Source organism: Caloenas nicobarica, chromosome 2 (genome assembly GCF_036013445.1).
Source record: "Caloenas nicobarica isolate bCalNic1 chromosome 2, bCalNic1.hap1, whole genome shotgun sequence".
Lineage (NCBI taxonomy): Eukaryota > Metazoa > Chordata > Aves > Columbiformes > Columbidae > Caloenas > Caloenas nicobarica.
This window is the reverse complement of record NC_088246.1, coordinates 29,611,858-29,632,407: the sequence shown is the minus strand read 5'-3', so window position 1 is coordinate 29,632,407 and position 20,550 is coordinate 29,611,858. Positions and strand designations below refer to the sequence as shown.

At 36.4% G+C, this 20,550-nt stretch overlaps 1 protein-coding gene across 1 annotated transcript in view; it reads left to right on the top strand.

Annotated features, from left to right (window-relative positions):
- THSD7A (thrombospondin type 1 domain containing 7A) overlaps nt 1-20,550 on the top strand; it is a 193,778-nt gene that overhangs the window by 139,797 nt on the left and 33,431 nt on the right. Inside the window, exons 13-14 of the mRNA XM_065628411.1 lie at nt 9,478-9,672; nt 12,584-12,847. Of these exons, the coding sequence (XP_065484483.1) occupies nt 9,478-9,672; nt 12,584-12,847 (459 nt within the window). The remainder of the gene's footprint in view (nt 1-9,477; nt 9,673-12,583; nt 12,848-20,550) is intronic.

Here is a 20,550-nt window from a genome sequence, read left to right as displayed (position 1 = left end):
TTAGATTCCACCCAGACTACAGCAGGTTGCTCAGGGCCATGTCTTGACATGTTTGGAGTATCTCCCAGGGTGGAGATCCTATAGCCTCTCTGGAAATTCGCTTCAGTGCTTGTCCAGTCTAGCACTGCATTTTTTTTTCCTAATGTCTAAGGTGAAATTTCCCTTGCTGCAGTTTGTGTCTGTGGCCTCTTATCCTTTCACTATGCATCTCTGAGAAGAGTCTGGCTCTCACTTCTCTATACCCTTGAATTAGGTAGCATATGAGATGCAGGACTTTGCATTTACACTGTTAAAGTTCAATGACAGCCCATTTCCCCAGGCTGTCAAGGTCCTCTGAATGGTGCCCCTACCCTCTACGAAGGTATTGACAGCTCCTCTCAAACTGATGTCTTCCCCAAACTTGCTGAGGATGCTTTCCGTACAGGTTGTTAAAGATGCTAAACAGAATTGGCCCTGGAATTAACCACTGAGGTGCAGCACTCTTAACTAGCTGCTGGTTGGACTTCAAAACCACTGACCCTTCGAACCCAGTGATTCAGACATTTTTCTGCTATTTCCATTTGATAACAAGTAATTTTAACATCCCGATCCAGCTTTACTGCCACCGGTCTTCATAGAACATTTTGTGGGTATGACAGAACTGTGTATGTGTGACTCTGTTAAGTGCAGTCAGGAGATGGTTTTTAGGTGCATTAAATAAACTCAGTATGAAAATAATTGCAGTTCCTACTTATTATGTTACAGTAATGGAATTGCTTTGAACTACTAGTCAACCCTGAATTCCAGGAATGTTTTTTTCTTTTGCCTTTTCTGACTGCAAACTCCTATCCATTAAAACAATATTGGCTCAGCAGACTGAGGAATTCCTGAGCAAGGACACTGTTAACTGCAGAAGTGAAATGTTTTGGTCATTAACCTTCCTTGCAGTATTAGAGGAGGTTATGGTATACTTTAAAAAGTCAAAGAGTATATCTTAAGCTTGTGACTACTACTGCTTACTCAGAAAGTGTTACAGGAGATCAATTTAGAGCTTACCACAAAATGAAACCTGAACGTATTGCCTGCTAATACAAAATACTTCTGGCTGTGGTAATAATTTTGAAGGTCTGTCACTAATGCAGTTTATTTCTAGCAGCTCTGGAGGATACATCCAGATTACACAGTATGAAAAAATAAGATTTCTGTATTTGACAGTAGGAGTTCAGCTAGTACAAAATGTCTTCTGTACTTGCATGGTAGTGCCTAAATCTCTTGACTTAGCCTCAAAGTCAGTTCTTAAAGAAAGACAGCTAACTGTGCTGCATGGAAATTGTTTTTGTTATTCTTGTGTGTCTTAAGACTTTCCTTTTCTTAAACTGTAATTTCAGTTGTATGGTAGACACACATGCAGAGTAATACATTATTTTGGAATTACTGGGCACACAGTTTTCAAACCTTGTAAAACAGATTGGCAGAATTTCCCTATTGTACTACACAGAGTTGGATTTTGAAAAGAATGATGTATTCAAGCAGTAGTTTTGTTCATACAAGCAGATATAATGGAAGTAACTCTCTAGTGTAATGTGGTCAAGTGGTAGGATGAGCAATCATTAATTAGGAACCCTGGGAGCAGCTAAGCTTGAAGGAAGTGGGTTGTTTTTGTAGAATTCTGTGTTTCTGAGATCATCTGTTAGAAAGGGGAGATTTTTGTTTACTCTTGCTTTTTCCTAAGTCTACCCAATGTATGAATTTTGTTGTAGAACTCACAGGGAAAGTTAAGTTGGATCACCAAAGACTGTGCCTCAGTCTAAGTGTGTATATATATATGAATCTAAATATTGTCTAGCCTGTTGCAGTGGTGAAAGTTACAGGCATTAACACAGAGACTTTTTTGGCCCAGTGTTTTTCCCATTGTTGTAAACTATGTAAATTAGCATAAAATGTAAGTTTCAAACACAGGTGTATTATGTATCATGTCTCAGTGTTTTGATACCTGACAACGTTTTGAACGTATCTTTACTTTTGTGTTCAGTAATGTTAACTGATATTCTGTAGGAACTAAATTAACTAGTACAGCTTTTCTTTAGATTGAGAAAAGTACAATATTTTCTGTTTTCTTGAACACCTTTACAATGAATATGACTTGAAAGTAATACTTTAATTTTTGCACAAAAGTAACTTTCACTTTGGTAAACATACTACTTCTATTCTAGAGGTTATTGGTTGAAGTTTTATTTACTTCACACCTCAGAAAATTGCATTTTGAACATGAATAGTGTGTTTTATTTGTTTTATATATGTTATCTCCTACACAGCTCATTAACAAATTACCCTTCCCCCTCTTAGTTTTCGAATTCTGCCATGAAAAATAGCCACATAAGGGTTTTCAGTGCTACACATTATTTTGTTTGGTCCCCTGCACAAGAGTTGATATCATGCAAGGTGCTCACTGAAGGGGAGCTGACCTGAAAGCAGGCGTCTGGCTGACTGAGCTCTGCCCTGCACTGCATTAGAGAGATTTCAACAGTTTCTGAAGGAAATCTCTGGAAGAGGACTTGTCCCCTCTCCCTGCTAATTCATGGCTCCCTCTAGCACACTCGGCTCGTTGTAAATAAAGTTTCTACAGGCTGTGGAAAACTTTGCATGACAATATATTGTTAAAAGTTCTGTACTATAAAACATTTAAAGATTATTTTGTGATGTAGATACAGAAAAGACTGAGCTACTACTGTGCAAGTCCTATTAACCACCCTCAAATCAGGAAACACTAAACACTGAAATATGAAATCCATGTGGTACAACATTCTGATACTGCATTTATAATGTGATACTGGAATAAAGATATTTTGAACAGTTTATTTAACTGTTTGTTGGTGATATCTGTATAAAAGTTTACTATATTGTAGAAAATGTAGACATAGCAGCATTACTTTTTCAATTGAAAAGGAGTTATCTCTCAAATTTCTGATGCTCATGAATGCAGAAAACACACATTCATTCATCTGTTTGTGGTAATTTACTTTTGATGACAAAGTGAAACAATAATCTTATAGAAGTAATCTCAGCCCTTTCCTTTCTTGTGGATTGTTCTTTCATTTTCTGTCAATATTCAGTAGAGCAAGTAATTACATTTTTGTATGTGAGAACAGTTCTCAGTTCCTCTTTTTCAGTGCAAGAGGATGTTGCCAATGCTATCAGTTTGTTCTGTTTCTGACCTGATTGCCTACACACACTGTAACACGTAATGTATCAGCAAATGTGTTAAAGAAGAATAGGAATGTACACCAGGGAAAAGGCACATCTGACTATGCATTCATTAGTGGTTTATTTTCAATGAAATAGTCTGCACTGTTCATATTTTAGTTGGAAAGATAATTAAATCTGAAGGAAAAACTAGAAGTTAGAAATCATTAAAAACAACTGGTTAGATGTCTGATCTTAAGTGTCTATGAGTAACTAAAGCATATGCATGCTTTGCTTTATATCACAGCTTTATTATTTACATTTCCATTCTTTATCTTTTTTATCACATTGGTCTTCCTTGGTGGAAGAGATACGTGGATGAATCATAAAGTTTAAAATTGTGATTCATTGTTGAAGACAGCTCTGTTTCTAGCTGTCTTGTATAATTAAGGTTTTGTTACAAATCATGTCAGTTTAAATGAACATTACAAAATTAGAACTTGGGTCAATGCAGAAGAAAGAGAATAGAAGGGTTTGGTGGTGGTTTTTTTTAATTGTTTCAAGAACAGGGGTTTTTTTAGAATTTTTTAAAGAACAAAGTTTTTCATTATTAATGCATATGATGGACTGATATTTATATCTAAATCTACGCATAGTAACAGCATTTAATGCCTGAGCAGCAAATTCATTGTTGTAGTCATGATCCTCTTTTGAAGAAGGCAGATAGTCATGACAATTGTATTGAATTTCAATGATGAATGAAAATTGGTAGTCATATCACTGCCTTTTACCAGTGGATAAACAGGGCAGGAATGTATTACAGAATTGCAATAACTTAAGGCTTCTAACTATCTCTTGTTCAAAACCCTCAAAAGAGGATTTTATGGATGCATCAGCAAGGAGTTTGAAACTTCCTTTTGACTCTATCCATCAGGAACAGGAAATGTAGAGAAAAGCCATATTTTACTGCAACAGCATTCATGTTGTGTTTATTTTCATAAGCTGCTTCTCAATTAACAAGGGTAAATTGACCAGATGTCTTGATGAGTCACCTCAAACCCAGGAGGAAGAGACACAGAGTGTTGGCAAATACAAAATAGAAAAAAGATACAAAAACTGGAACAAAAGTGTAAATGCTTGATAAAGACAAGCTACAAGTATTTCATGGGGATGTAGGCTATAAAACTCACTGTAAGAGGAACCTGCTCCAGCTAGGGTGTTTGAAGAGATACTACTTTGTATTTTTAAGGCTGACATTTATTAGCACATGGATAACTTTGAAGTAGTGGTCTGCCTAGCGAGATAGATTAATGTGTGAAGTTTGAAATTGTGAACAACTTAGGGAGATATATTGTTATGCTCATATCTTAAAAAAAATCTGTGTCAGCATACCTCAGCTCCAGTGGCTTCCGAAGAAAGTCAGAAATAAAGTTCAAATCCCTTTTGAATTGCATAGGAAAAACTAGTAAAGTTACTAAAATTGCTCGTTCTGCCAGTAGCTTCTGCAGATTTAAGGGGAGCTTGTTGGGCTGCATCCTCAACCACTGCTGAAGAGGACATGTAGCATATGAAAAGCTTGTGCCCAAACTGCAGTAGCCTAATCACATCGTGATGTATATGGATGGATGCACATAGTAAGGGCTGTCTCAATGACCGAAAACAGATTTGCAAAAAGATGCACAGCCTACAGTCCTTGGCACCAAAAATCTTTCTCAGAGTTTTGTAATAGGAATGGGATGAAAATTGTGAAATCTGTCAGCATTTTCTGTAATAGCAAGAGGAAGGTTATTTGTAAAATTTAAGCAGAAGCTTAAGTAACCTAACTGTCAGAGAAAATATCTGAATAGCTGTACTCGATGTCACTGGGAATTAGCCATTACTAAAGAGATGATCCCAAGCTCTCGCTATTCTTCATTCCCAGGGTGTATGTAGAATTATTTGAAAGATAGTGGAGCAGGGTAACCAGATGAAGCTTCCCAGGATGGCCCTGAGCACACGAGGAGGCCTTGCAGGCTCAGTCAAGTCATGGGGAGGCAGGGAGGCAGAATGGGTGGCCAAAAGCCCTTTCCTCTTGCTTGTGGCTAAGCAGGGACAGCAACCTCCCACTCTGGGCATCGCTTATGGGGACGGGGGGATTTGGTTTTGTGGAGATTTTGTGCCCTTATTGAAGAGAAAGGAGACAAAATCATGAAGCAGTGCTGCTCCTTTATGGAGCTATAAACTACTATTTTGATCTCATGATGACTTAACCGATGAGAGTGCCCTATTGCCTGGTTCGTATTTCAGTCACTGCGAAGGACAACCAGCAACTTCAGGTTTTGTACTGAAATAAGGATTTACACAGCTGTGCTCAAGAGCAGTATGTACATGAGAAATTAATTTTTTTATTGACAAAACAAAACTCATGATCTCCAGACAACTTTATTTGGCAGAAACACGTTGTTATTCTCTTTGGTGTGTAAATAATGCTCAGGCTTGTATTTTCACAATGTTATTGTCATGTGCTCCAGGTTAAGATACTTCATGATAGAAGCATTTCATCATGCAGTGTCTAGTCTGTCATGTCCCAGAGAAAAATAAATATACATAGATGAAATCATAGCCTAGACAGCATTGATCATAGGTGTAAGAAAATGGAGTGTGCTGAAATAATTATTGCCTTTCTAGAAATGAAGTAGAATATTTTTGTTGTTAAAAATACTTAGTAATTGAAAAAATGGTATCACAATTGTGTTATAACATAAAGGACATAGATGACATTAGTTTATAAAATACCTTAATTTTTAGGTGTAGAGGTCACAGAATCTCTAATCTCAGTGAAATCTTAGTGAAGTATACTGATGATGGTAACACTGGCAAGGTTATTTTATAAACCCACACATAACAAGACTCGTTAAAATACAGTCTTAGTGTTTCGTTATGCCAACAACAAATTTATTAGCCTGTAGTCCCATGTGGTTTGGTGTAAACAATGCTATCAGATAAAGTTTTGATTACATCAAAGTCCCTTGTCTAGAAAATTTAGACTGCTATTTATTTCCCACCTTTCTCCTGGGAGATAATAATTGTTAAATGCCAAAACAATTTAGTAAGTGAATAGTTTCCATGTTAAATTTGATTTTTCTGTTAGCCATACTCCTGTTTTATATTTTCACTTAACAATTACTTAGGCTTCATTCAGTAATAGAAGAAGCACGCTCTTTCCACTTTCTGCTTATGTCTGTAATAAATATAACATGGTTGTATAGGCAAAATAATTAGTCTGGCACTGCATGGCTTTATAGTAGTTGAAGACACTTCTCTATATAGTGAGTTAATCATCAATCTCAGTGATTTTACAGAATACAATTAGAGAACCATGGGTTTGATCAGAGAGGCAGGGGTTGTGTTTGCCCAAATTAGGTTGTGAGTGGAAAAAGTAACTCCACTAATAGTAAGAGCATTTCAGATGTCAAGTAAAACATTTACCTGGCCAAAATAATGTATTAATGGAACGTATAAAGTTGTCAAAATCCCTACTGTAAGTAATGGAAAAATACCAATCTTCACCAGTCACAAGGAGTATAAACCTTTCAAATGGATACTTGAATCTGTAGAATAACATTAGGAAAATGCAATATAGAGTGAATCATCCAGGTCTTGTCAACTAGAAGTAACATGAATAGTTATGGACAGGCACTGTGAAAATTAAGATTCAGAAACTGATTTAGTATGCCAAGTTGTCCTCTAATTTGTGTTGTTATTAAGGTGAAATATTTAGGTCTCAAGAACGAGTTTTCCTACTTTGATTGCTACGGTACAACTGACAGTTAATTTGGAGAAAGCAAACAAAAAAGTGTTAATTCTCAAGGGAGCTTCTCACCTGGGTCTTCTTGATGTAAATTAGATGCACTAATATGAGTCAGAAAAAATTTATGACAGAGTGTATATCTGCCCACAGAGTAATGTTTAATAACCAAGGGAATGAATATTGGCTTTAGAGACACTCAATTAGGTAGAAAAAAAGAATGATCTTCAATGGACAATGTTTAGAGCCTGTCAAAGGACTAGGTGGAGAGGCAGTATCTAAAATGGGCATTAAACTTTTGAAGGAGGTTATTAGAAGTTATTGGCTTAATCAGTGGACCCTTTGGCCAGCTATAGTTTTCATTGCTAAAAAATGTGGGCTATATCTCCCCTGAGAATGCACTGAAGATAAGGCAATTAGTTTTGCTTATGTATGGACATGCCAAGGTCAAACTCAAGATAGACGGTTTAGGTTGGACCTCTGTGAATTTCCACATGGTAGAACTAGTCTGAACTGTGTTTTTACTTCAGGGAAACTGATCTGTATTATTAGCAGAGACAAGTATCTCACAAGAATGCAAAGTCATAACTTAGGCTTGCATTGGAAGATACTGGTTTGCCTTGTGTTTTTCCAAAATCTTTATGTAATTTTACAAATCCTGTAGTAGATACAGTTAACACATCCTTAAAATAGTTGTATAGATTTCTAATTTTTAGATATTTGTTTTTTTCTCAATGAATCAGTAAAATTATATCTGAAGAAAAAAGGGTTTCGTCATGTAAACTACACCAATAATAACAGGATTTGACAGAATAATTGTATTAGACAATGCACAGCTGTTCGGTCCCCCAATAAGCACAACTTAATGCAGTAGTGAGCCTATTACAAACAGTCTTGGCAGCCCTGCTCCAAAGGGCAGTCAAGGATCAGGGAAGTTGTTTGATTAACATCTCTGGAAAAACAACCTCCCCTCCCTTTCACAGTGTTTTACCATAGTCGTGTGGCAAAACCAATTCACTTGGGACCTTTGGATACATTTTAGTAGGCACACAGGCTTCAAAAGGACCATGGGGGTCATCAATTTCAGCTTCCTACAATCATCATGAGGTAGAAATTTAGTTTAGACCTGTCAGACAAAGTTTTTTTCTGAAACTGTAGGTCACTAAACCTTTACACTTACCTTCCTAAAGTATTCTTCCTTCTTCCTCCAGGAGGAAGTAGTCACTCATAGCTAGTTTTCTATTTTGAAACTTTGCATTAAACCTCATTTTTCTCCAACAGTTGAAATTGATTATACCATAATAGTTTCGTTAGGAAATTTTACATTTTTACTTTTTTTTTTTCAATTCACATAACAATAGAACAATTATCATCAGTACGATTGAAGTGCAATGCTTAAATTATGGAGTGGAGTATAATATAAAACATTTATGTTCCCTCATATATATACAGAATGATATATTGTGTTTGGATGCAATGTTACTGTGACAATTGGAGATCCAAATTACTTTCCACAGACATGATGAGATACTGCATAGACTGCGTGCTGTCAGGTGCTAAGAATCATAAAAATGAGTCTATTGTGTAACAAACAAATAGAAGTTTCCAATCTTGTTACTGTATAATAAGTTTTATGTTGTTTTGGGCAAGGAAATAGATTGAGATTGACTGAGGCTTTGGTTGGAGTAATAGATAAGCAACCATGGTGAAAAACAGCAACAACAACAAAACCCTGAGGAACAATAATAGACCATTGTCAAAGACTACATTAATGAAACAGCCCTTTTATTCATAAATTGTTGTGTTCTAACTTCTTCCTTTTGTGCCACCTGAAGTTTTCTAAATAAACCTTTTTTATTCTTCTATGTAAAAAGCTTTTATTCAGGATATGGCTATCCTGTTATAAAATATTTTATTTCTATTGGCTGAAACTCCATCCCTAGCAGACATGCTCTGTCCCTCAACCCTTTTTCAAGAGTAAAAATCGCTGAAGAACATCAGGCAGCAATACTGTTGTGGGTGGTTAAGTATTATCCAGAACTAAAATGTGTTTCTAAATTTTGTGTCTGTTCCTTTTTCTAAAGTATATGCTTCTGATAGAACTTTATAGCTTATAGAATATTCAAGTACTTAAAATGGCATTGCAAGGGCTTTTATGTCTGAGTTATAGGCTATATCTGTAGGAAAAATGATAATGCAAGAAGCGGTATAACAGATGTGGATAACATGGTGCAATCTTTATAATATTTACAGTTGTCTGTTGTCTCTAAGTTTTGGTTGGGTTTTTTTGGCTTTTTTTTTTTTCCCCTGGTAAATTCTGATAAATAGAAATTTAAACAGAATCTCAAAAGGTCAGAAATATCAAGCATATTCGTTCAAGATATAACCAATGGCAAATATTAGGTTGTTGTATAGCTATTCTGGGCTTTCAATGTGATTTTGTGGTAGAATATTGTAGACTTATGAAATTGAATAGAGACATTGATGAGAAAACTGCTGAATTAAACTCCATCCCTTTTTGCTTCCAGCAATTACTTGTCGCAGACAAGACGGAGGACAGGCTGACATCAGTGAGTGCCTTAAATATGCTGGTCCATTACCATCCTTAACACAGACGTGCCAGATTCCCTGCCAAGATGACTGCCAGTTTACGAACTGGTCAAAGTTTTCTTCCTGTAATGGGGACTGTGGAGGAGTCAGGACAAGAAAACGCACTCTTGTTGGTAAGAGTAACAAGAAAAAGAATACATATTTTATTAATTATTGCTACTGCTTTGATTAAACCTTGTGTTGTTCTGAGGTTCCACTATGACAAGCAAGCAATATTTGTCCTCATGACAGAAAGCAGACCCAATGTTACTGTCATGCTCTATATACTGGAGGTGGAACAAAAAAATAACCCCTCAGGAGAACAACCTCCTGCCATATGTATCAGCCTCTTGATCATGGGGAAGTGGCTAGAGAGAAGATGGGAGAACAGAGGAGTCCAGAGTTTCTTCTAAATGGAGCGCATGTAGTAAACTGCAAAGCAAACCATTTCTTTTTATGACAGGCAAGTCAGCATTAGCCGTAGTTCCAGGGCACTGAAAAAGTTAAAACAGCATAATTAACCAACAATCTGATCCAGTCCGAGGAAATAAAATTTAAAAAATATTTACATTTATGTTGAACACTCTGTTATCTTTTCACCAAAAGGGGCACAATTGTTTTCTATTTAAACATTTCTCATACCATGTTTATTCAAAGTCCTGATTCTGCAGCCTGCTTCTATGCACAAAGAGGTCAGGAAGGTTGCTGGTTCTGGTTGATCATTTGTACAGAATTATGTCCTTGAGATTATCTATTTGTGATTAGCTTTTATCAAATATAAGAGGCAGACCTTTGTGGTTACACAAGCAATTTCTCTGAGTTACAGCTTAAAATATGAAAATATTTTTTCAAGAGCTTTCTTTTTTCTTAAACTTTGACTGATAGTTTTCAAGTAAATGTTGGACAATTTAGTGAATATCAAAAAGGATATAACTCACAAACACTGATTGGCGTAATGGTGTAAAAAGCCACAGACCTTGGGCTTTTCAACATGATGTAGCTAATGTGAGGTACTCAGAGAAGTCCAGAACAATTTTGCTTTGTTCTTCTGGAGAAGGAAAACTCTTCACATCACTCTCAAATCACTTTCAGTCCCAAACAAGGTTAAACAAATATAATTTTACAAAGACAAGAAACTAGATTTGGAAAACTGATAATGAAGACCAGAGTGGCTGCAGACCCTATTAATGATTTTCATTTTTTTGGTTTATATGCATTTTCTTAGTTTATGTGCATTTTCTCAGCTGAGTTTAGGGATTAGGCCTACAATTTGTTTTGATTGCTCAGCAACCATGACTCTGTGCACAAGCTGTATCTTGCTGGCATTGTTTAACCAGATTGAGTTATTACCAGATTTAATTTGGTCTGTTTCTTTGGTTCTGTTTTCTTTACACTGACCTGTAATTGAGAAAACTTGTTAAAATTCCCCTGGATCTTCCAATAGAAAACTTTTTAATAGAAAATCTTGTGAAAGTGGATTTCATTTTTTTTTTTTAATTGGTGACAGACCAATCAACAATCGTCTCTCCTTAACAGGTTAAGGTTCTAACCACTCACATTCCTTTTCCTGCTTATGGTTGGCTACACCAGGACTTCCCTCTCTGATGATGTTTTAATGCATTAGAATTACTATGGCAGCAGAATGCTTTTCAGCCTTAAGCTTTGGTGTACCTCTTTTGGACTTCGTAGCTGCAGTCTTGAACATCAAATTTCTGATTAAGCCAGTCCTTTCCCTGGCTCCCCAAATTCTTTGTGTTCTCTGTTCTTACATTGCCTTCACCAGCAGCTCAGACCACCGCATGAGGCAGTATGTTGCTTGATTTTCTGCCTCATTTCTTGACACAACTAGGAATGCTATTTTGTGGGTGATTTTCCTCTTCATTAGGTAGAGACTCTATCTTGTGACACTTTGTTACATTGTGTCCCTTGAAAATTCTTGAGGTTTTAGTTAACAGAATAAAAAGGTTTTCCAGTGATGTCCAACCATTTGCCACAAACTTTTCCTTGTTCGGTGTGATGGATGTGCTTCCAGTTTGAAAAATTCTTTCTTCAGCTTGTTTCTAATCTACTTCTTTTTTAATTTCTCCTGCATGGAATGAAGAGAAAAAAACCTGCTCTGCTCCTGAATTATAACTGAAACCTCAGGAGTGAGACTTGGCCTCTGTTACAGTGCTGTTTGCCAATTAGACTGTATTGTCTGTGGTGGAGGAAAGCTGGCTAAGGGGGGTACCCATTAGCAGCCTCACAAAGAATGTGATAGGATCCAAACCCTGTCCCCCACTTCATCCCCTTGTAAATCAGAAAACCTGTGGACAGTGAATAATTCATGATCTTCAAGAAGACTCATTGTGACTGTCTCATAACTCCAGTGAGCTTTATGCTAGGTTGGCTTCCACAAGGGAAAAAAACCCCTGACTAACATTTTTTTTTTTTTAAAGGCAAGAAAGAACAGATTCTCTTACCACACTATTAACACTTTGAGATACTTCCCTGTCCAGAGTTAAGTTACCTCTTCAAACTTGCTAAGACTGTGATATGTGCTGTGGTGCATTCTCTGTGGCAATGTGCTGCCCAGGCTAACATGTAAAATTGAACTGGAGTGAATTCATAATTATTTATGGTGAAAATGAGGAGAAGTATATTTTTAGTATGAAGTTGTGTTGTCAAAAGACATTTTTCTTCAGATACCTTCTTTCTATTCTAATTGAAGGCAGTAGTAAATACAAGTACTAAGGCTGCTGCAAAGTTGTGTCCAGTGCCATATTTGTTTCATTGCTAACTTTTTCAAACTCTATTCCCCAAGCACTTTTATCCAAAGTAAGTATAAATATATGGCTTCGTTTTAGAAGATATTGCCTTTGTACAAATTGTAGGCATCCATTACTTTAGAAATTCAAGTCATTAACCTAGAGGAATAAAGATTAATGTAAATAGTTTTAGGCATGTGTATTCCGTTGCAAGCACTAGTTACAGAAGCCTAAATGAAATTTTTGGAGAGACGAAAACTGATACAAACTTTTGAAAATAATTGTTTCTTCTTTCTAGGAAAAAGTAAGAAAAGGGATAAATGCAAAAATTCTCAATTGTATCCTCTGATTGAGAATCAGTTTTGTCCATGTGACAAGTACAGTGCTCAGCCTGTGGGAAACTGGTCAGACTGTATTTTACCAGAGGGTAAACTGGAAGTATTGCTGGGAATGAAAGTACAAGGAGACATTAAGGAATGTGGACAAGGCTATCGTTACCAGGCCATGGCATGCTATGACCAGAACAATCGACTTGTGGAAACATCACGATGCAACAGTCACGGTATTTAGAAACTTCTTTTCTTTCATCTGTTTACTGATCTGCTTAATTTCGTTTAACATAATGTGTGTTCAGGTAGAACTAGCAGATTAATATTTATGGCTTAGGCAGCATTTTCTCCCAAGATATCTTCAAACCCAGCAAATGTTTTTGCTGACTCACAAAATAGTAAACTTAAGTTTTACTGATTACTACAGTGCAATATTTAAAAGTAAGATTATGGTAATTACTAAATAGGTATTTTAATAGAGAAAAGTAAAATCTTGTTGTTTTTCCTGATTACTGTACCTGTAAATTTGAGAATAAATCCATTTAGAAGGGTGAGATCCTCAAAACATAAACAAGGATAGCACAGGACTATTTTGGAAAGGCTGAAATTATTTCCACAGATTCTTTAGACAGCTTTAATCTTCTTAAACAGCCTTATCACTACCATTTGCTCTTCAACACCTCAACAGGCATGCATTGACCTGAGTTCAACAGCACACAACACTTCCTCTGTAAAATTCCGTCATGTGTAAAGCTCAGATATTTAAAGACTTTATGTTCTTTGTATTCATGTTGCTCCTGGAGGGAACAGTGTTCCTTCCTAAAGTGGATGCATCTATAGCGTTGGGATCAAAACTGGCGCTTTCTGATTTTCAGTGCTAATTTACATCATTGGAGTTTTGGTGTTCATTTCTTTTTCTGTTTGCACTGCAAAATTGTATCTGACCTATTGGTATGGAAAGCTGGATCTTAGTGCCATTAAAATGTCAATGCAAGTTTAATTTGTATATATATTCTACTTTATAATGCTAAATTAAGATAACAGAAATTTCATTTATTTACTTGGGCAAAGTTAAAATAGCTAATCAAAGAAATTGAATGACTAAAGGGGATTTTGATTAGCACTATTAATTCCTGTTTAGATCTATGATAAATTAGGAACTGAATGTATGAAGCCAAACTATAGTGTATCTTTGTGATTCCATGGAAAAGTGATCATGCAGCTTTATATCTCAAAGCAAAGCTGGAAGATAATTTTGTGAAGAATTTTTTCCCATGTCAATTTTTATTCAAAATCATCACTTTCTGTAGTTAACTCACACTGAAAGATACACTTGCATAAATACATCTGAATGACAAAATCTAAATCCTAAACTCTCATGGGACAGGAAATCTTTCTACTCTGAGAATGTCCTTTAATTCTGTTCTCAGACATTTGTTCTGGGTTGAAGTCCACAAAACTTATTATAGTTTTGTTCTTTTGTGTAGCTACACTTGCTTAGCCTGAGCAGGACCACTTGCCATCCTTGTAGTACCAAAAGATGCAACTACCTCTAATGACCAGCAGTTGTATAAGCTGAGGGAATTATAAAGCTCCTCAGAAAGCTGGTAGGGAATGCTGAAAAAATGAGTCGTGGAACAATCTGAATTGTTCAGAAGACACCGTTATAAAATACAGAACTGAAACTTTTTCCTGTTTATTTGTTGATTTTTTTGTAAATTCTAACTATATGTGGCACTGTGTTTAGTTATTAGTATTCTTTCAACATTAAGTCCAGAGTGACATTTGAAAAGCGGGAAATTATAAAAGAACTTAAGTGCCTGGAAAACTAGAGGGACTGATGTCCTACTGCCAGTCAGTCAGTTTTCATTGGCTCGAAAATTGGGGACTGTCATGTCAACAGCCAAGGGAAGACATGTGAGGGAAGAAGCTGTATGTCCAAGAGAAAATTGTAGGTGTTTTATGTGGTAGGTAATGTGCTGCTTGAAGTAGCTTGCAAAAAGAGGTGGGAGCTATTTCTTTGTGTTCTTTGTGTAGAATGAGCATGGATGTAGCTGCTTTCCAGCCCTGGCAGTACATGTTGAGGTGTAATTTCATTGAAGGAATCAGAGAGACATGAAAGAGGAATAAAAAATGGGGGCGGGGGGGGAGGGAGAATGTATCTTCATTTATCCTATTAAAATCTTCATGATAGCAAATTCTAAGCTAATGGATTTTATCAGCAAATGTCACCTACACTCACAGTGACCACAATGAATAATAATCCTGCAGAAAAGCTACTAACAATATATTGTTCTTTTATGTACTATACCCAAGGCTACCATTTACATGCTATTAGCCCTAGCAGGCTCCAGAGACAACCTTCCCAAAGCACAATACAGCATTGCTTTGTTTTTTTCTTTCTACAGTTCAATCCCATTTTTCTCATGGGAGATCTGAAGTCTCTTTTAGCTCTCTTTGTAAACTGGAAATGTTTGACAGTCGTTACTATATTTATTGTAGGTTGGGAAGGCTGAACTCTTTATTTTTTGGAGTTGTTTTGCTCTGAATTCTTTCCCTCTAGATCGGTTTATTAAGGTGTCTGATACTTTGATCCCCCCCCGCCTCATTACCTGGTTTTGATAGTGAAGCACAAGGGATCTGTGCACGTCTTCTCATCAGTTCCGTTTGATGGGGGCAGTTCCTTTATCTTGGTCCATGGTGTAGTGCATGGGCAGATAAAACTAGGAACTGCTGCTGAACAAATCCTGCATCCCTTGCACCTCCTAAAATTGTTCAAACAGGAATTTCAGGCGTACAGGCAATGAGGTATCCAACCTGACTTTGACGGCAAGGAATTAAACTGATATGAAGGAATATGTCACTAAAATTATTATTTCCTTTGCACTAGCGCTTCTAGAACAAAAATCTATTCTTGACAGGTGTTGTACATACACATAATACAGATTATTTCTAAGGCTTACTTAATTTATTGTCCGCCTTCAGCTTTTCTCCAGGTTTAGCATACTTTTACAGGTACAAGGGGACTAGAACGGATGATATAGATGTTTCAGTCTAATTTCAGTATATGTTTTATGTTTGCTGTCTTTTCTGAATATCTGCTTTGTATTTGTGGATTATATTCTGATGATTTGTTTTATTTTTCTCAGCATGTATAAACTTCTGTTTTGCCAGTTAAACCTTATTTTACAGCTTGCCAGTATTTACGTTTTTCTTGTTATTTTCATGCCGTTGGTGTATGACAGTTCTTCAGTTTGACAGCATCTCTAGATTTCGGTGTGCTCTTTGTTTGTTTGTTTTGTTTTGTTTTTCTCTAAGAACAAACACAAAAGCTATATTATGCTAAATCAACAAGAGACTTCTGTGGTATCACAATAGTTACCCCACATGCTAGCAAATAAAAGTACCTTGTAGCTTCCCATCAATCTGCTTTTAGTTTTTCAAGCTAAACTTGACAAGACTCATAATTCAAGCCCGCTTCAGTTATTTTTGTAAATTCTAACAAAGTTGCTTATATCCCTACGGAAATGATAACACTGAATTTTTTACTAATTTTATAACTGATCCAAAGAAGGGTCAGGTTTGTTTGCTTTGTTTTCTGCTTTACTCAGAAGTATGTTTTAGTGTTGGCTCCCTGGTGTCTGTTATTTCTTTTCCTAGTAGTATAGCATGTAAACACAGTTTTTATGGGATATGATTTGGTGAATTAGCTTGGACTAGGAGAGAAATAAAGACCTTTTTTTAAGGGAAGATGTTTCCTGTGTGGTGTCTTGCTTTTACGTAAGGTTTTGTTATCTCCTGACACTATGAAATCATGAGGTGGGAAATGGGGATAATTGTACTTCTTCGCCTACAACAACATCCTCTATATCTGACAAGAAGGACAAACTACACCCACACTGACGTTATTAATATATCATGGGATATATCGTGTTATATGCTATAATGCCATAAGAAACTCAAATTGTGAGACTGAGACTGTCAAAGGTTTTATGTAAATACTGCTGTGCAAATTTATGAGGCCATGAACAGGTCAGTGTTGCAAGTCAAACTGTTTTGAGTGGGAGGAATCAAAAGACAGACCTGCTATGCAATGCCAAAAAATTCATAAACTGTTTCGCAGAATGTTGTGTGCTTATAATCACAATTCGGTTGACTTAGGGAAAAAAATGTAAGCAGAAGCAGAAGAATAAATACTTCAGAGCTCTTTTTACTGCTTGACAGATTTCATTTTCAAAACATTTGGGAGGAGTTAACAGTTTCACAGACAACAAGGAGCTAAAGGAAGAGTGTGACACAAGGAAGGCCCTAAATTACTAGACCCATAAAAAGATTAGGATTCTTGTGATAATCTTTGAAATTTTGGGTGTAGCTATAAAGTCCCAAGTACAAACAAGTTTCTCAAAAAGACAGGATTGACTGTAACAAGAGAAAGCAAAGCCAAAATATGGTTATAGGAATCTCTTGTTACTGGGAGGTGAGAACACTGGAGAAGCAAAGGACAGAGTCCTTCTGGGGCAGGTCCTTAGCTTTCTGTAGCTTAACAGGTGCTTCAAAATAAACCCCAAACTAACAGCTGAAAATAGACCTAAGTTTCAGCTGCAAACAGACAAGGTGGGTTTTTTCTTATTTTCTATTTTATGGTTTGTTTTGGGTTTTGTTTGGTTTTGGTTTTGTTGGGTTTGGGGTTTTTTCAGTATTATATATGCCTAATATTTTGATTTTTTCTTTTTGAATTATTTTGTTTCAAATTCGAGCTAAATTTATCGATGAAAGAGTTAACAGCATTCAGCAGCCATCTGAAATATTCTGCCACTGGTATTTTTCAACCATACCAGTTCTGTGGAGTGTGGGCAGGAGCTAACAGCTGACAGTTATCAGCAGATGTGGTAATGTCAGCTAAAACTGGTGACTGAGATGTTTGCCCATTTTCCTTAATGGAAGACACATAAATTGCCCTTTCTCCGATTCTTGCTTTGTTTCAGTGCTTCATGTGTAATTTTACTGGAGAAATACAAAAATATATAGTTCTCTTGATAGTCAAGTGAGAGAGGTTTTGGTTTGTTGTTTTTGTTTTTCCATTAGGAAAGCAGCAGTTGTTTTTTCATAGCTTTATCCCTGTCATCACTAGTATACTAGAGCTCTGTGGATAATGACATGTGTCTGCCAACAATCTGTTTCAGTGTATTTTTGAAAAAAACTGAAAGAGTGTCCTAATGATCCCTTTAAACTCTACCTTGGAATTTTCATGACAAAAAATTGAAACTGGGCCACTGCTGTGATTATGAACTACACTATTTACTCTTCAATATTTAGTTTTCCTCCATCATATATAAATTATGAATCATGGCCCACATTAGCTAAATGGTGATTTTATTTCTGTGCACGTGGTGAAAGCAAACAAAGTAGCATGGCAGATGCACCATTTTTATATAGATTGTATTACCCTTCTTAATTCATGTCTGTTTATTGCTAAGACCTTAGGCACAGTCAACCAGTCCAGGATACTTTGTCTGCTGCCTTATTAGTGTGAGATTATTTCCCCCTTTAGCATTAATTAAATGAGATGGATTGATTTGTGCTGACTCTACAAAGTCCTCCATGGCTACAAGGCTTTTGCGGGGGATTAGAGAGGACTATCTGTGCGTCAGTGAATACTTTTGCAACAGCTGCTAGGAGTATCAATATGAATCGCGGAGTTTTGTATCTAATTGCTTATGTGTACATTAGTAAAATCTTATCTGTTATAACAGAGTCTACAGGGTCCACGAAATCAGTTAGAACTTTCTGTAGCCACTTGTATTAAGATTTTTTTTTTTTATCTTCTTTTTAACTTTTAATATTCTAAACTGAAACTATGCAAATTTACCATCAAAAATTAAATTAAAATTTAATTGACAATTTCTGTTGAGTTTTTATTCTAATATATTTCCCATAGGAGATTCTAATCTAGCATGGTAGTAGGCTTAGGTTCTCAAATTGTTGTTAGTATTCTTTGCTGTTTCATAGCTTGGACCTTTCCAAAGATTTTTTTATATACATATGCAAGGTGCCATATTTGCCCTGTTGTGTATTCTCTAGAAATACGCTCCCTATTGCCCTGCACCAGAAATACTAGCTTAGGCCTCTGCATTATAGTGCCACTGTATCTGCCCTGTGTCAACAGGACACCAGTCATGAAGCAGTCATCCATCAACCCAAAGACCTGTAGTTAGTTCACCAGAGACAGAACTGCTGATGCCGAAGGTAGTTAAGCATTAATAATTACTCTCAGGTTTTGAGGCTTTGAAGGGTATCCTGGAAAAAAAAAATCTTATGGAGTTCAATGTATCTTCTCATGGCTAGGCAGAAATATGAATATTCTCAAGAAATGCATATATTCTATTGCAAGTGAAATGCAAATAATTGTATTTTTCTTTGTCCTGGAAGATGAGATCCAAGAACTTTATATTTCCTTGGAAAAAAAAATATTAAAGAACATAAACCATTCTAACGTTGCAGGTTTTTTCCTCAGAAACATAGCATGACATTTTAGTCATGAAAGCAGAAGCATAACTCTGTGAGTCCTAAGGACAAAAGGGTTCATGTAAACACTTTCGAAGATATTCTTTGTCTTCACCTTTCAACTCAAGTAGTCGGTCCGTTCTTAGATATTGGCCGTGCAATTTGTGGGGAAAAACTTTATATCAACATACTTAACCTGCTTTGTCATTAGACGAAGTGTGAAGTCCATCCAAGTCCTCCATTATAAATTACACATCACATCTGTTAATGACTTTGTTCTAGGAGTCTGGATTTAATAGCCAATTAGCAATGGGACAGTAAACATTTCCCTTTTAATGATGATTTCAGTTCATACTCCTAGTGGTTCAAAGCCATTTGTTAAATTGTGGCTCAGTAGTAAATCTTTAATGATAAAATAGCCATGTTCTTGCTGGTAGTAGGCAACTGCCCATTTCACAGCCTTGTGAAGTTCAGCTGACAGGAGCTGAAGTAATTGCGAAACTACTGCACTGGGAAAAGGAACAGGCATTCAGAGATGGGTGTCTCTTTCTAGTACCCTTACGGACCATGCAGGGCCAATGCTCTGTATCACATTATCCCAAGGTCTCATCTCTCCAACATCCCTCAGATGTTGTGAGGAGAAGAACGAGCCGCAGGAAGCACACATTGAAAGACTGTAGTCAGGAGAAGAAACAGCAGGCAAAATATGAACTACAGATGTCCAGAGAACTATCTTTAGCCTTTACAGTGTTGGTCTTCTGTTTCACTGTCCCTCCCTAATCTTCACACTCTTCTTCAGCTCTTCTTAATAGCTGCTTCACTGCTCTCATTCTTTCCTTCTCTCTGCATCTGTTGTATTTCTACCTTGATAATATCTTGCTTGTTCTTCAAAACTCAAGGCTCTAAGCATGCCGTTTACTGTAATTATATTACACAACCAGTTGTGTGATAAAATTGGATGATATTCCACCATGCGGACACCCACACATTAGAAGCCTGTTTCTTTAATAAGATTTTACACTGTCTAATGCAAGGGGCACCATTTCAAGGATGATTAGATTAGAGTGAAAACAAGTCTGAAAACTGAAAAATGGTTTGTTCTTGTTCTTTTCATGTCAGAAACCATGTATCTGCATCACTAGTCCCAGTTGCACGTAATATTTCTGGTTTCTATGTTTTCTGTGTAGTTTTTCCATATCACTGACTTTCTCACTTGCTAAAATTTTTACAGCGTGGATAAAGTTTACAAATAAAACCACATAAAATATAACAGAACCACCAACAAAATAGTGCAAACTTTTCAAAGTTCCTGAAAATACGCTTTTTGAATTTGAGGGGTTATTGCTATGAACTTTTGCAGATTATCATCCTTAGTCACCCTAAAAGATGTGTTGGCTTCATTCACATAGAAAGGCTTCTGAAGTGATGACGT